This window comes from Sceloporus occidentalis, unplaced genomic scaffold, assembly GCF_023333645.1.
Source record: "Sceloporus occidentalis isolate IW3139 unplaced genomic scaffold, rSceOcc1.0.p SCAF_1, whole genome shotgun sequence".
Classification (NCBI taxonomy): Eukaryota; Metazoa; Chordata; class Lepidosauria; order Squamata; family Phrynosomatidae; genus Sceloporus; species Sceloporus occidentalis.
The window spans coordinates 83645784-83663187 of record NW_028316981.1 but is presented as its reverse complement, the minus strand read 5'-3'; the positions used below and the strand labels follow the sequence as shown (position 1 = coordinate 83663187).

Genomic DNA, 17404 nt, shown 5'->3' with positions numbered 1-17404 from the left:
ATCACAGGCAGTCCCTTGTGCCATTGAAAACTACATTTCTCACTCCCAAGCCTTCTTAGGAATTCCCCCCTTCCTCCTTTTCCTTGCCCCCTCCAACCCCCCCAAACCCCTCGCCCCCTCTTTTTCCCAGGTATGTCTCAACTTAGGAGGGATTTATGGGACAGATCCAAAGCCTTTTTCCTTTTCTAATGGAGGCAAAGCCTTGAGAAGCCCTGGACCCCTGAGAAGAAGAGGAGGGGGGCTTAGAGAGAGGCAGAAAGAGAAAAAGAAGATGAGGAGGGGGAAGAAAGGAAGAAAAAGGAGAGGAGGAAGAGGAGGGGAAGAGGAGGAGAAGAAAAAACGGAATAACAAGAAGAAGAGAAGGAGGGGAAAGAGAAAGAGGGGAAGAACAAAAAGCAACTTTAAAAAAAAAAAACTTGCCTGCAAAGCCCTCTCCGCTTGGAATTTGGAGCATCATGCCCAAATAAGGAAGCAAAGGGCTGGCCAATAGAGGCAGGGCAGTGCAGCAGACCCCGCCCCTGCTGGTTTCAGTCCTCCTCCTGCTGCTCCAGACAAGCTGCACAGGCAGCACTCTATAGAAGGCAGGCAGCAGCCCTGGGAGCTCAGAGTTGGGCAGCCACCCGGGAATGGGGGCGGGACCGGGCACGCCCCCCAGGGGGCGGGAAAGTCCCGCCCACCGCGTGAAATGGCAACCCTAGCCGGAGGTGGTGTGGGACATCTTTCCTTCATTAGTAATGCTGTCTAGGGTGTTACAAAAAATAAGCATGGAGACAGCACAGGTGATTTTGTTAGCACCCCAGTGCCCTTGGTTTTCCAAACGTTAGCATGTAGATTCAGGCGAGTTAGCCTCTCCCACTGTGGCTGCACATGTTGCAACTAAAAGTCCTGTTACATCTTGACCCAGGTTTGTTACAATTACACGGCTGGAGATTGTAAGGGAAAGGTGAGTTGCTGAAGAGTATGATTATGTCATTCAGATCATCCATTCAGCTAGGAGACCCTCCACTAAGTGCTTATTATTATTAACCGTTATTTATAAAGCGCTGTAAATTTACACAGCGCTGTACATACAATCTTGCATGAATCTACTTGGCAAGATTTTTGTAGATGGTGTCAGCAATAAAGGTATGCATCCTCAACCAGCCTTGGTGGGGTCAGTCTTGTTCTTTCTATAGACAGGTTTGAAAAGCTGTCTCAAGAGACATATTTTTTGCCTTGGGTTTGATCTTGAAAGGAAAGGGGATAAGTATCTTTCCTTCATCCGAGTACAGTACATCCGTTCCCCTCCTTGGATCTACACAAGGTTATGTGGGTTTACTGAGGGCTCTTTGAGTCCTTGAAATTGGTGGGACTGAAAATCCTTACGTTGAAAATTTTATTTTTGCTACCAAAATTAATATTAATTACTATTAAGTCAACTTTCAGAGTCTCTGAGTTGAGGGATCTATCAGTACATGAGGAGTTGTGTATTTTTCACAAGGATTCCATTGTTCTTAGGTTGGATCCTTCCACTGTTTCTAAAGTTAATACTATGTTCCATTGATCTCAGGAGATCATTTTGCCATCTTTTCATCCAGAATCCAGAGTAAAGTAGCACAAGAGGAAGAGTGGCACAGGTCAGATGTTTGCAGGGCTCTTTAAGTTCTACTTAGAGGAAAATAAAGAGTTTTGCAAATCAGACTATCCATTTCACTTTTCAAGAGAATACTAAAGGCCAATGGCTATCTTCTTCTACCTTGTCTCATTGGCTGAAGCTATGTATTATAGTCATAGTTATTTATTGGTTTCAGAAGGGATTCAGGCATATTCCATTCATAGTACTGCTACTTCTATGGCCTTGAGTATGGCAGCTTCTCTGTTAGCAGTCACTCTTGGCCTTCCTTGTCATCTCGTCAGACATGATCAGATAGACAATTTTTTCCCTGCAGACATGAACTGTGACAGGTGTATTCTGCAACAATTTGTGTCACTGTGATCTGGAATTTGTTCACCCAGATAGTGAAATGACTGATTGCATAGGTTCCAGCATGAAAGATTCCCTCTCCATGGTGCAGGTACATGGAACATTGGTACGCACCATGAAGGTTTATTTTCTGCAGTTGTGGGGAGAGAATCCTTCCTACCCTGGTTGGTAGAGGTCTTGTTTGTTTTTAGCTACTGGCAGTATGTATTTCACCGGAGCTTTGTCATACCATTGCTGGGAAGGTGGGACTGGCTCTCTCTCTTAGGTTGATATGGCTGATGGAGAGTTGAAGCCATGTTTATGAATCACAAGGAAGGAGCCAGACCCAGAATGAAGGATTCACTCCTCACAACTGCAGGAAAAGAACCTTCACACTGAGGCCTGTTACAGACTGCCAAAATAAAGCTGCTTCGGGTCTCTTTGGAGGTATGCTGTTTAAATGATGCATGAATCCGGAAGCTGCACCAAAGCTGCACTCCAGTGCTTAGGAATGGAGTGTGGCTTTGGCGCAACCTCCAGACTCTTAGGACCCATGCATCATTTAAATGGCATACCTCCAAAGAGACCCAAAGCAGCTTTATTTTGGCAGTCTGTAACAGGCCTGAGTACCAATGTTTTCATCACCTAAATTATACTCCTCAACTTTGTCTTATCCACCTGAGATATAGTTTTACTTCCTAAGAGAAATGTTCTGATTGTCCCTTTGTTTAGGCATGTGTTTTATGTAAAACTACCTTTGAAATAAATTCAGAGACAGAGATCCTACATCATCTCACCATAGTATAAATGTCTCTCAGTGGTGTTAATGCTACACTACACAATTCCTAGACTGAATACCATTCTACACAACATATGAGAAACACTGAGTGCACAAATGGCACCTCAGTGAGCAATGCACTGTGCATAGATTCAGTACACAGTGAACATCAACATGCATACAGAATATTTCCACATCATCAGCTAGATATGTCTGTCCCATACTGTCCCCAAAAATCATTCCATGTGTGTTGCAGCTTAAGTCTTTGTATAACATAAAGAGGATTCTGGCCAGAAGTCTAACTACAGTAGCACAAAAAGATTTGTCTTCCTGCTAACAGCTACTGAAAGTACAACATATTCAACCTATTCTATGACAATGTGTACTGGTTAACAACTAGTTTTAAGGCTCAAATATTTACTTCAGAACCCTGAGTTGGGGAGCCATATGCTTTAGCCTGTCAAACCCTTATCAATCCAGCTAATGTTTGGTACTTTTGGATGACCTTGTTCCATGTAAGCAAAGTAAGCTTTAAGCAGTTGCTCCAAAACTGTGAGACAACCTTCCCATTGAGGTGTTAATGTTATTTTGTGTCACTGTATATCTATCACTCTCACACAGCTCTTGAAAACATTGCATGTACTACTTTGATGAAAGTACCTTCAGACTGAATAGCTGTACATTCAAATATTCAGTTGTAGATTCTATTGCTTTCTCCTACCTTTGTTGTAGACTGTGGTGTGTGAACCGCAGCATTCTGATCCGGACTTCCTTTGTCCCCTGTGTAATGTGCAGCTGCTCCCAGGTCAATGGTTTTTGAAGGATTTGCTGTGCGTTTGTGCCTGGTGGTTGTGGTCTCTGTGGCTTGGGTAATATGGATGTGTTTTGTAGTCACTGTCTCCTCTTCATCTTTGAATTCACCTTTGGGTGATTTAGCTCTTCTGGATTTCTTTTCTTCATCGCTATCACTGAGAAAATTAAAAGACAACAACACTGAGGAAATTGATATAAAGGAAACTGAAGAAGTAATTGTCAGCTAAAAGGGAAGCCAGGATTGATTGTTTATGGGCGATAAACCAGGATTCCTGGTTCAGGTATCAATAAACAATCACAGCCAAGATAGTTTTACTCATGTGCAAGATGGAGGAAGAAACAAAGGCTTCATGTGTCAGCCTGCTGGTCCTTCCCAATAATTCAGGAAGCCTGTGTGTGATTGTAACCAGTCATGAACTATATTCCTCCTCCTCCTCCTCCAATCTGTTTCCATACCGCTTACCCTGTCTGACAATATACTGTATTGGGTTAGTAATGAGAACACGTTGAAAGGCATATTGGAGGGAAAGTGTGTATTCAAACAGGAATTAGCAATGGAAGATTTCTATGTTACAATAATGAACTTGGGCACTAAACCTGCTGATTTAATAAAAGCTGTCTTGTTGTCAACATGGAGGCAACACAAACTGCTCTGTGCTCTGTGGGGTAGCCTTTGTTTTCTACTAATAATGGTTGAGACTTTGCCCATTATTATTATTACTTAGCTATGCTTCCCACTGCATCTCTGTATATTAACTATTTGCGAGCAAAGGTTGTTTAATTCATTAAGATCAGTGAACATAAATATCCAGCACTTCACTTTCTATTCCAAGAGTGATTATAGATGCAAAGTAAAAGGTGGGAGGAAGACCTAACATAAGGGTAAAGGGAGTAAATCTGTCAAGCGCCGCTCTAGAGCCATTTCTTTTGTTTCAATAGGGTATGTATAGAAACTCAGGCCCCACTGAAATGCTAAAGCAAATGTGCTGGGTTCACTGATCTCATGACAAGTAATGTACTTTGTCAGAGTCCCACATGATTTATCCCAACTTTAAATTCCATAGTGGCTTCCAAAACAGGATTAAAAACAGATAACAAACCAACTCAACATTCTAAAATGGTTAGGCTTGGCTTGCCAGTATACAACACAGGGCTTGCTCTGTAGCAGTTCCTCTACTGTGAATTCTTTCCCAAGGGAAGTCTGACTGGGCCCATCCATGATGAACTTCCAGCAAACAGTCATCTTATCACCTGGCCTTGGATTTTTCAAACTGTTTTTAAGCTATTTTAAAAGAATGTTCTCATATATCTTATACGCCATTTTTGGGGCTGCTGGTAGGCAGAAATACAACTGAGAAACATTTTAAATGAATTTGAGGGTGGGTGGGTAAAATAACAGGAGAAAAAACTAACAACAGCTAAGAGGGATCCCACTGCTGCTGCAGAGAACTGAATAAACATGCCTGGGATGTTGTCTGGATCTATCTTGGTAGATCTGCATATGCAAGAGTGAGAAACACAACTAGAGCATTCACCTCTCTCCACTCCCAGTTTGCATGACAGCCTTTTCCTGCTTTTTTTTAATGAAGGAAAAAATGGCTTGACTGAAGCAGGCTTTACTGAGTATTGCAACGTGGCTAGTGCCAATAAGCTATTCCATTTAAATGTGTGACTGGCTGTCAAGACCCTGGAGGAGAGAACTTGGTGCAACTTAGAGGTATCATGCACTGAAAACCAAAATAAGCTTATCAGCAGTATCCATTAAAATTGGGAAGGACAATTTAAATACTTCTCCCCACTCCCCACAAACATTGGGAATAACATAGCTGTCATATTTACTGGTAGAAGCAGCTAATACTACAGACAAAAAAGGAAAGCACTAATGCACTTCTCCGCTAGCATCCTTCTCAGTATACAGCAGGATGGAAAACAAGTACCCCTTCTAATTTTTCCCATCCCTGTTTGAAATTAAACACTCCTATTCTAAAATCAAAGAAGTATGTATATCTGAGTAATTTATTTTCTCTTTGTGGTTTCTGTGACTATAAAATTTCAGATTCACTCTTATATTCCTTTTGCTACTCCTTCAAAGTTAGTTTATATAGAATTATTATTTTTTCTTCATTCAAATGGTCTTTATTGATATTCTGATGACTCCTCTGTTGGTAACTTGCTGGGTACATGACTTACATTCTAAAGACTATATTGAAATATGGTCATTCCTCCCAATTCACGGGAGATCCGTTTCGGACCCCACCGCCCAGCGAATCCAGAAAGACACCAATATTCAAGTCGCCACTGATTTCAGTGGCAGCACACTCCCCTGTGTTGCACATGTGCCTCAGACACGCACACCATTTTATACCTCTCCTCTTGCCATCCGCGAATGGGCAAGACCACAGACTCCAAGTCCGTGAATCGGGAGGAATGACTGTACATCTATAATTTTGAGTGCTAGCAAATTCCAGTTTCATTCTTCTTCTTCTTCTTTTTTTTAAAAAGGCCTATTTTGTGCTGGTCATTCAGCACTTAATTCTTTCAAGACAATTGATGTCCTTGAAAGAATGCATCAATGCTTATGAAGCAATCCTGAACGCACACAGTTAACATTTCTCAAACAGTGTTGAAAAAAATATCTGAAGCTGACTTTTCTTATGAGAGGATGGGGGACATGAATGAAGAGAAGCAATGTCATTTCTTTTCCTATCTTTTTATATCAATACCCAACTTTAGAAAGCAAAAGTTAAGCATCTACTGGGAAAGACACATTCCTCAAATTTCCATATAAAACTCAGAAATCTTAAATCTTACATTTTATTTGAAAGAAATAAAGAAAAAAAACCAATATGAAAATATGACTTGGTTCCATAAAATAGTGTATATTAGCATTTTAAAACATTGAAACACCAAGTAAACTTTAGGCAAGATTTAAAATTTACTGTATTCTATATTGTTGCATATTTAATGTGAATTAATGAATTTCCCTCTCCAAATCAATCCACTCATGGAAAAAAGAGGACAACTTTTAGCACTTTGAGTGTTTTTTCTCTACTTCTTTCAATATTCTGTTGTAAAAAGTATTAAATAATATGAGATCTCCTACTGCTTTTAATCTCATCCAGATGAGGGGTTTTTTTTGTAGTTTTTCACAGAAATATCAAAAACTATTAAATATCAGCTTGATCTGTTGATGGTAAAAGTTCAACATACTTGCTCAAATGGATTAGTTTTGGAGTATGCACAGCAGGCAAGACCTCCAATATGTTTTTGCTTTAATACAGAGTATTTATTGATCTTGTAAACAAAATGTCCACTGTACTACTTTAAGAAATGGTTAGTTGAAAACCATCTTACTTTAAGCTAAAGGAGAAACGAATAATATGTTCTGCTCTACTCTCAAACTTTGGATACGATGAAAATGTGTTTTGGTTGATTCTCTTCCACTCATTCTTTCCAGTATAAAAAGAAGTACCTTTTAATTATCTTCTATTACTGAGACAGAATTAAATTACTACTGCAATTGAGACTAATAAGAGTACTGCCTATTCATGGTTTAGAACATTCATCTGTGCAACAAAAAGCTACCTCAGAAATCATTGCCATTTTTCTCAATATAGCTTTTAAAAAAATAAAAGTAAAAGCAGATATCTGGTTTTAAGAAAACCCTATCCCCACTAAGAAACTGCTTCAAGGACACAAGTTAATAAACTATATTCTGGCTAAACTCCTCCAACTCCTTTTTGTAGAGACTTTTTAGAAATGTTGCAGACTACAAATATGCCTGTTTCATAAGGTCATCTCATATAGCTTCTTCTGCATCTACCTGCTTGTTCTACATAGTACACAGAGTTCAAGTTTAGCTGACAGCCAACAATGAAGCAGATGGTGAAGTCTCCTTTGCTGAGGTATGTACATAGAAATCATGGCGGGATTAACATGTTAAAAAGAGGCATGGTTACAAGAAAATCCAAACTATAGATCTAATCTGCATTGTAGAACGAATGCAATTTGGCACCATTTTAACTTCCATGGCTCAATGCTATGGAATCCTGGGATCTATAGTTTGTGATATATTTAGCCTCCTCTGTCAGAGTTCTAGTGCTACAACAAAGTACAAATCCCAGGATTCCATAGCACTGAGCCATGGCAGTTAAAGCAGTCTCAAACTGCATTATTTCTGCAATGCAGATAAGATTACAGTGTATTTTTTGTGATGGTCAGATGCTTCTGGACACCTTTAAAACTCCAGCTAGAATTACCAAAGAAGCTGAAACATTCTACAGTAAAATCAAAGAGGAGCCCACTTTTCACCACCTATCATGTAGATTCTTCCTTGTACTTCCCATCCATTGGAAGGTTAACATCTTCCTACAAGAGGAAAAATTATATCTCTTTTATTAACCAATTTGCTGCTTATCAGGCCCCTAAAGTAAGATAAAAACATAATGGGGAATCTAGTTTAGAATTAATTCTGTGCTACAAAATCTCTGTGCTCATCTCTATTACTAAGCCAAAGAACCAACAATGTCCGAAGACTACTCCAGTTATCATGTGGCCAGCATGACTGCACCTATCAGTTACCTCCCCACCGAAGTGGTGCCTATTTATCTACTTGCATTTGCATGCTTTTGAACTGCTAAATTGGCAAAAGCTGGGACTAGTGACGAAAGCTAACCCCATCACATGGCACTTGGGCCACAAACAGCCAACTTTTCAAAATTCCACTGATCAGAATTGGCATTTTAACCACTAAACCACTGTGTCCTGTACTTACATCAGTGTACTTAAGCATTATTACCAATGTAGAAAATATGGATTTGCTTTAGGATACCAAAGGCTGCCTCTAGATATATGACAGAATTTTGCCACTGATGGAAAGGAAGGTGATTTCAGCAAATCTGCACCCCTTGCATACAAACCTTTTTTGAAAATCAACATCAAAAGGTTTGATGTGCAGATTCTCTAGCCCACATGGGGGATGGCACTGGGGCTGTAGAAGAAACTAGCAAAACTAGGTTCTCCCCAATTCCATTAGTAGAAGCTATGCTTTGAACAAGACCTTTCCAGGAACTGAAAGAGCAATTTTGTTCACAAAAGAGCATCTCTAAGCTTTATTTTTAGCAGACAGCTGATAAAAAGACATAAAACATTGAGTGTGTGTAGATTAGGTTTATATAGCAGAAGAACAGAATGGGACCCTGAAGAAGATACAGCACTGTTCTGGGTCAAGAAAGCAATACCATGATCCAACAAGAATCCTTTCACTTTCTCATGTGGCTTAAACCTCTAGAAGTCTGCTCAGGTTTTCAGGCTTTATTCCACAACTATGAGGGCAGAGGAAATAAACAACAAACAACCCAAGGCAGCATGCTAGATTACAGAAGTCTGATTTTTGAGATAAATTGTTAAAATGATTCTTCAACAGAGCAACTTTGTAACAAGAGAGTTGTGTTAGAAGTACCTGCATCTTTCTGGAGAATCCTCTCTGTCTTTCCTTCGGAACTTGCTGATGGTGTCATCAATTGTGCTCCCAATTTTATCACTCAGCTCACCTAGTTTATCACTGAATGGAAATCCGCCTTTGTTTTTATCCCATTCTTCATCCCATTTTGACTTGGGCTCAGTGTCATATCTTTCACCTACATAACACAGGGAGACAGAAAAAGAAAAATGATCAATCCCAGAAAAGTCACTTTTTCTTAACAACAGTTTTGCCTACACCACAGACTTGTACCTTAAAGAATTTGGAAAGCCAACTAAGAATTTTCATGGTGCTAAATCAGCATTACCATGTGTAAAGCCAACACCTAATTGGCATTAAGTGCATTCAAGAGATTATGTTTGTGCCAACTATACTTTTGTAATGGACATGACAACAGATCCAGATATCAAACATTGTAGGGGCAGGCTGAAAGGCAATCTCTCCATGTTCAATAAAATGAACCTACCTTTATGAAGACCTTATGAGAAATGAAAAGCACCTCTTTTATAAGTGTTCATTATTACTCTTATCCATGCTGCCATAAAAAACTGGAAGCCCTTCAGAGACCATATATTTTAAAAGCATCTCATGAATGCAGGGTGATTGTACCAAACCCTCAAAGACAACTGTAAATACAGACAGCAATTTTTCTAGCCTCAACTACCGATTTTAAAAGCTCTTCAGAAACCATTAAGAAAAGTGCAGCAACTTATCCCCACATGTGCTGGTTCTCAGCATGCGATTTCACCACCAAAAATTATCCACATAAACAAAATTTGCTTCACATTGCAGAGATCCAAAAACTCAACACAGTGGCAGTAGAGAGCGAAAGATAGCATCTTTGATCAGTTATCTTGTAAGTAGTGTCTTTATTAGTTGCTCTCAACTGCATTCAGTAATTTAGAAGCTCAACTGATATTGAATGCGAGCGTGTGTGCATTCATCACAGACACATACATGCAAAATGGGCAACAGGAAACCATCTCATCATAATAACTTCCAATTCAAAACCATCTCACTATAATACCTTCCAAAATTACTAGAATGCCTGAATAAAATTGCAGTATTCAAAATATTCCAAAATCCAAAATTGTCCACTTGCGTGGCTGGGACAGTGACACCTCTGCTTTCTCGTGGTTCAATGTACACAAACATTGTTTCGTACACAAAATTATTAATAATAATGTGTATAAAATTACTTTCAGGCTATGTGTATAAGGTGTATATGAAACATATATGAATTTCATATTAAGACTGGAGTCCCATCTTCAAGATATCCTATTATGTATCCACAAATATTCCAGAATTTAAAAAAAACCCTCCAAAATACAAAACACTTCTGGTCCCAAGCATTTTGGATAAGGGAGGCTCAATCTGTATTTAAAGAATGCAATTATATCACCCCATAGTCTCCCCTTCATCAAGCTGAACATGCCCAGTAACTTCAACCTTTCCTCATATCTTTTGTTCTCCAGACCTCTTATCATCATTGCCCTTCTCTGAATCTGCTCAAACTTGTCCATATCCTTCTTAAAATGAGGCAACCCAGAACTGGTCAGATGAGGCCTGACCAGCACAGAAAATAGGGGGAGTATTATTTCTCTTGAATTGAAAACGATGCTTCCATTAATGCAAGCTAAAATAGCATATGCCTTTTTTGCTGCAATGTCACACTGCTGGCTTATGTTCAATTTATAATCAACAGTAATCCTGCAAGTCGTACTGCTGAGCCATGTATCCCAACCCTATACCAGTGCATTTGGTTGTTGTGGCCTATATGCAGAATTTTTCATTTGCTTCCTTTGTAGATGACATTCACTGCAGTGACCATTTCTTCACAATATATGCCCAGGTAGAGAGTTATTTAGGTTAAAAGTGTTATTGGGTTGGGGGTGCAGCTTGGGGAGCCTGGGGGCAGGGGACTGGCCTCCAGATCCACTGAAGTTATCTCTGCCATCACAGGATAATACAATAATTCTTGTTGTTGTTGTATGCCTTCAAGTTGTTTCACAACTTATGGTGACCCTATCACAGGGTTTTCTTGGCAAGAGTTGCTGAGAAGAGGTTTGCCTTTGCCTTCCTTTGAGACTTAAAGAGTATGATTTGTCCAAGGTCACCCAGTGGGTTTCCATAGCCAGGGAGGGATTCAAACCCTGTTCACCAAAGTCCTAGTCCAATGTTCAAACCACTACATGCTAGCTTACTTATTTGGAGGTAAATACCACGGAACTAATGTGCTAACCTCTTAGTAAGCTCTTACACATTCACAATGCACTGTAATTCCCTTTCCTGCCTTGAAAGTTTGTTACAGCAGACTTCATTGCATTCAAATTATAGAACGTATGTATATTTTAAAAAGAAAGTTACTTAGATGTATTTCTTACAGCACAGCTACAAATCCATGCCAATGTCACAATATGCAATTGCTGTGTCTCTTCCACCATACTAAACTTACTGTATCTGAATCCGCCAACACTGTCAGAAGAAACGCCAATATATTTATCTTTGTTTTTCTTTGCTTTTTTCCTCTCTTCGCGAAGTCTGTCATCATCCTGGGCAAATTCTACCATTTCTTTTACTTTCTGGCGTATATTTATACCTTGATCTTTGCCATTTTCATCTGTTAAAAAAGTATATGAACAGGAAGAAATTAAGGATTACCAGGTTACCTCCAGCACTGGGCAGCTTGGAGAAATTTAGATGTAAAATGAACAAAGAAATAAAAATAAAATAAAATCTAAGGTTGTGGCATTTTATAATCGTTCTCTGTAAAGAACAAGAACCCATTTTTGCACCTCAACATCATCTTAAAAGACAGCAATAAGCTAAGGGATAGCGTTTGAGTGAAATTTCAACTTATAAAGCTTCCTAACTGATGGTGATCTCCCAAACAGGTTAATGTTAGGTGGTTCCCCCTCCCTTTTAAAAGAGCCATTTTACCACATGATGCCTGGAAATATTTTCTGCCAATTTTAACCCATTTAAAGCAAGCTTCCCTCTTAGCCTTTTTTTAAAAAGCCACTTCTCCCTAAAATGCTAATTGCTAGATTTCTGTCTTGCTTCAAAACTGTATTTTTAAAATGCTGTCAGTTGGAGTGCACTACAAACTAAAATTTGCTTCACTTCCCTAAGCCTCTTTCTTATTCAGAACACACACTGGCCTTGCTGCCTTTGCACTGTAAATATTATTTGGTAGGAGGAAAAGAAATCCCCAGCTTCAAACAGATGTGTATGTTTTGGAGCTCTAACCTTTTCTTCCCACATGATTAAAGCTATTCCTTTACACACACCACAGGGGACCAGTCTCTAGTGCATATTTTAATATAAACCCGAACACTCATGTTGTGTTGGTTCTGTTGTTATTAGCCAGTCTTTTCTGCAAGTTCTTGTCTTCACTAATTAATACTCTAGGGTCCAACGTCTTGGATTCTGCACTCTTCACACAACCGGCAACAGTCACATTCTAATTAGAGTGGGGATGCTTCTAAGCTGGTTCAGGTGACTGACAACTCCAACTACTGTTTTAATTTGCTTATAAGATTTTTCTATCGCTCACCTACAAAGTGGTAATTTTCCAGGGATCGCAAATCATAAATGTGTTCTCTGGCACTTGTAACAACACGCTCTGATCCATTCCTTATGAGGTAAGATAGGAGCAGTAGAGACTATAAAAATACAAAGCACCTTATGATTACATGAACAAAAGCCATCAGTATTCTTAACTGCAATAAAAAGAAAAGCCTAAATGTACAAAAATTAGTAAAGCAAAAGCAAGGTTTGTTTTCATTTAAGCAAGTCAACTATAAGAATAATTCTCCTTCAAAGAAGAACCCACTGACGATACAGCCTGCAAAATTTAAAACTGCATTTACTCACTAAAATAAAACATAACAACAACAAAAAAAAAGTAGGGCATAAAATCATAAGTTATTTGCCTGAAGAATGACTGTTCTTTGAAAGGGGGGAGGGGGAATTGTGGTTAAGGCAATTTAAGGGAGAAAAAAACCCCGAACTCCACAGAATGAAACAATTTTCTTTTGTGTCTCTCTTTTTTGCAATTGCCTTATTCCCCAGTGTTTTTACATTTAAAAGCAATTTTAATGGCAATTTATCTATGTAGCTTTCTACAGGAAATGTGTTGATGTACAAAATTCAGTATTTTCAGGTAAATTTAAAGAAACTTCAAAACAAGGTAAGTTGAAAAGTATTTTTGATTTTGTGAACTTCCTTGGAATGCCAGCTTTTTCCATCTTTTTTCATATATACATATACAATTGTAGAAGTCATGACACTAGAAGCATGTTTATAAATTATAACAAACTCAAGCCTGGCAGATAATTTCAAGCATCCTTAAGATCTTAAGTAATATGTATGACAACATTAAAAATTAATTTACATTATGCTTCAGGAAAAACAATGACTACATCACCAAAAAAAACCACTACATTAAATATCTTAGTATAAATACTGCTGAATATATAATATTGTAAATTTGAAACACTTTTCCAGTTCTACAGGACACAGAAAAATGAGTCTGGAGGTGCAGCTACTGTTACGATGTAAATATAACAGGTAAATAAAAAGAACAAAAAATTGTACTGAATGTGTTCACAAAAAGGGGAGGGAAGCGATGGCTAACAATTAGTTTTCAGTCTAGTTAGGTATATGATAAAATATAACAAACAAAATTGAACATTGGGGAAAGCCAGAACAAAACATAAATGATACTGGAAGTTAAAGACTTGTCCAGATTTACTAAAAACACTAAGAATGAATATATTATTTTAAAATTAGGACTCTTCAATAATAGGCCAATTAGAAGGTTATTTGCTTCTTTTGAAAGATCAAGCTATAGCGGATCTCTTATTTGGAATTTAATGAAGCAATAAAAATTAAAATTGCTAGAAGGCATTTATTTAAGAGACAAGAGAGAGCAAGAAATCTTGTTTTTCAGTAGAGGCTTCTTCCCTAAAAACCTACATACACACACACACACACACACACACAAATCAACTTGATTAAAATCAGCCTCATACTAATTGCACACAGAGGATCTGGAAGCCTGTGAAGTTTAGCATGGATATTATCTAAATGAAAGCACAAAAATGAGTTAATTATGATAGGACACTGTGGTAAAATTAAAACATTCAGTTGTATTTGTTCTTCAGTATGTGCAATTTAAAACAAAATTAAAACTAGAAAAAGACCATAAAAAGTAATGTATAACATACCTTATAAACTCTCCTCCAATTCTTTTTGTTGTCTTTTAGCATTCGTGTCCAAAGCATGTTCATAAGTTCTGGAAACTGTTCATACATAAAGGTGGCCCTGAAAAAAAAATGGAAAAAGCAAAAGAAGAAACGAAAAAGGAAAAGGAGGAATTATTTTTACAGTACTGTTTCTAGTAAAGAGCTGCTAGAACCTAAATAAACCAGCAGATGGCAGACTTGCATTAAATTAAAACTCCATTGCCAAATGTGTTGCTACTGACATTTGCACAGAAGTATTTCACATATAGAATTACTCACTAGATTAGCAATGCTGATAAGTCTCCCCACTGTGGAAATAATGAAAAAAGTACAGTATTCCCTTGTTATTTTAATCTCTCATACCATTTGGTTGCCCTCTGTGTTTACGAAGGAGCCCCCAACTTCCCATTTTATAGTTTCTGAAAAATATATTGCAAGACCTTGACCCATAGGAAGCTGTCTGTGCTTCAAATTATAATACATCATGAATATAGTTTTTAATAAACAGTAGGCTTGTGGCTATCATTCAGAACCTGGTACCATTAATACTTCTTTCTCTTCATCTTGTATTCTTGAGAAGTGATGAAGCAGAAACAATTTTTACTCCATATTTTTATGTATAAAGATGTACCTTTCCTCACTGCTGAGTCAAATTATCACTTACTTGGCAATCTCTCCCATTAGTTGCCCTGAAGGTCCCCATGGATCATCATTGGTTGCTTCTCGAACCTTAGACTCTATTTCTGAATAATTCATAACCACATTGGTGCTGCAAAGAACAGAATTAAATGCATGCACAAAGATTAGCATCAAAACTGAGAAACACATAAAAACTTAATAATGACACTAGTGGATACCTTAATGAGATACCTCTACAGGGTGGAAAAGAAAACATCTTTAGTGGAGGAACTACCCTGAGGACACCACAATTCATTTAGCTGTCTTTAAGATGATTTCGCTATTCCACTAACCTTCCAGAATATAGATTAGAGATATTAGACATAGATCCAATCCAGTTATAATGGCCCTTAGTCACATTAAATGAGAAACAGTACTGCTCAGAGTAGCATCCCTAGCCGTAGCTGCTTTGGCTTCTTTGACACACACAAGAGGTTCTTTTCCAAACCACCGAGTAAAAGAAAAACAAAACAAAACAATGCATCTTGTAGCAGATGTCATTATAATCGCAAAAACAGGACAAGAGGTGCTCAGTATCACAACAGTTTGTAGTCTGAATATATTGGAAGTATGGGGAAAAACTTGAATTACTTCCTGCTTTCAGATAAAACTCATATTAAGTATATATTCAAGTCTTATGTGTAAGGATTTATGTAAAAGTACAAGAAAAATCAAAGGTTATGAACTACTTATGGCTGACGCTCAATCTTTTATCCTTCCTTTTAAAACATTTCTGCATTCATCCTTACAGGGAAGACATGTAATTCATATTCCTTCCCAGTTTTCAAACACACATAGGAAGCTAGTTTCACCACAACAGAATTGTAATACTTGCACAGATTAAAAAACTAGAAGTATACTGGTAAGAAAAAATTGCCATGTGAGACTTTCAAGAGGGTCATTTTGGAGCTGCTATGTCTGGAAATAAAGATATCTTCACTGTAGAAGAAGGAAAACAAGTACAATTATTCCTATACACTGAAATCTGCCAGAGTGGCAAGAAACAGATATACTTTGCAGACTGTCTTGCTACAGTGAAAAGGGTAGTATTTTTTTCCTATTTACATTACACTCAGACAGGAAGGCATGCCATGTTGTACAACATACATTTTCATTAGTTCTCTTCTCTGTGCATAATGTGCCCTTTATATGTATGTATGTATGTATGTACGTATGTACGTATGTATGTGATGGACAAGGAAAAAGAGAAATCAATATATTACAAACTCAGTTATCTATTTCATGATATGGAAAAATATGTTAAAGAGAACTGGCTCTTCCCACCCAGAGCCAGAGATACCCACTGGCTTCTTTGTAAATAAAGTCATTCACATTTAATCCAACTTGAATACCTCCATTAAAATAGAGTACATATTTATGCTGTTCTTGATAATCTCTTGAAATGTTTTGCTTGGATCAAATCCAGTTTGTTTTCCTGAGAACACTGACAGGGTAAACTTGGAAAGTTACAGGTGATCACCTATGTTATCCTTGGCCCTTGTCCATCTTGTTGAAGACAGTCCTCTTTTGTAAGGTCGGTTAACACATCTTCTTAGAATTTCCATTAATATTGAAAAAGAAATACTCAAGCTGTGTTTAAGAAACTTCTGCTAACAATTCTGAGACCCATATTTTAATCCTTGAATTAAAGGAAATAATTTTTGATATATCAATAAGTCTTGGTAATTCCTGCTCTCAGTGTTCCATTCTTTGACCCCATGATTGAATAGGTGGCTCTGGTTCACCTCCTAACATAACTGAAACAATTTCAACCAAGATTCAAGTTAGTTAGGTTTAAGTCATAGATCACTTTGGCTTGACCTAGCCTAGATAGTGAAAGAGAATTGATATCTTGGTGGTACTACTGGGTTTTTATTCTATTTCTGTCAAATCGTTTTTGGGATCTGGTTAGAGTAATGGGTAATAGTGTGTCACAGTACAGTCAGCCCCTCTTATCCAAGGATTTTTTATCCACAGATTCAAGCATCCATAGCTTGAAAATATTTAAAAATATATAAATTCCAAATAGCAAGCCTTGATTTTGCCATTTTATATAAGGGACACCATTTTACTATCCATTGTATTTAGTGGGACTTGAGCATCCACAGATTTTGCTACCCACGGGGGGTCCTGGTGCCAAACCTCAGCATATACCAAGGATCCACTGTACTTAAGTGTGAAGATAGTTAATAATGGCAGAAAACAAGAAACTGAATCAAGGCAAGAAAGAAGAACTGACAGAGGTTTTCTATATTATTTAGTTTGTGGTTGTACTTATTCAGGATGAAAAGAACACTGTTCCTTAAAGGGCACATTTGCAGAGAGGGATTCTCTGGAAACTATTCCTGTTCTTACGCGCCTGATGTTAAAGATTTTAGATGTCTTACACATAAGATGTAGCTATGGAAACTGTATCCGAACAGGATGGTGGCATGGTGGGACAAGTCCAGTATGGTGGGACA

The 17404-nt window shown here is 38.0% G+C and overlaps 1 protein-coding gene across 2 annotated transcripts in view; it reads right to left on the bottom strand.

Annotated features, from left to right (window-relative positions):
- The window catches only part of CLINT1 (clathrin interactor 1), a 100083-nt gene that overhangs the window by 33750 nt on the left and 48929 nt on the right, over positions 1–17404 (bottom strand). For both annotated transcript variants that reach the window (XM_089527724.1, XM_089527714.1), the window contains exons 2-7: positions 14929–15033; positions 14247–14343; positions 12572–12680; positions 11471–11635; positions 8995–9172; positions 3442–3688 (exon numbers count right to left, since the gene is read on the bottom strand). In XM_089527724.1, the coding sequence (XP_089383850.1) occupies positions 3442–3688; positions 8995–9172; positions 11471–11635; positions 12572–12680; positions 14247–14343; positions 14929–15033 (901 nt within the window). The remainder of the gene's footprint in view (positions 1–3441; positions 3689–8994; positions 9173–11470; positions 11636–12571; positions 12681–14246; positions 14344–14928; positions 15034–17404) is intronic.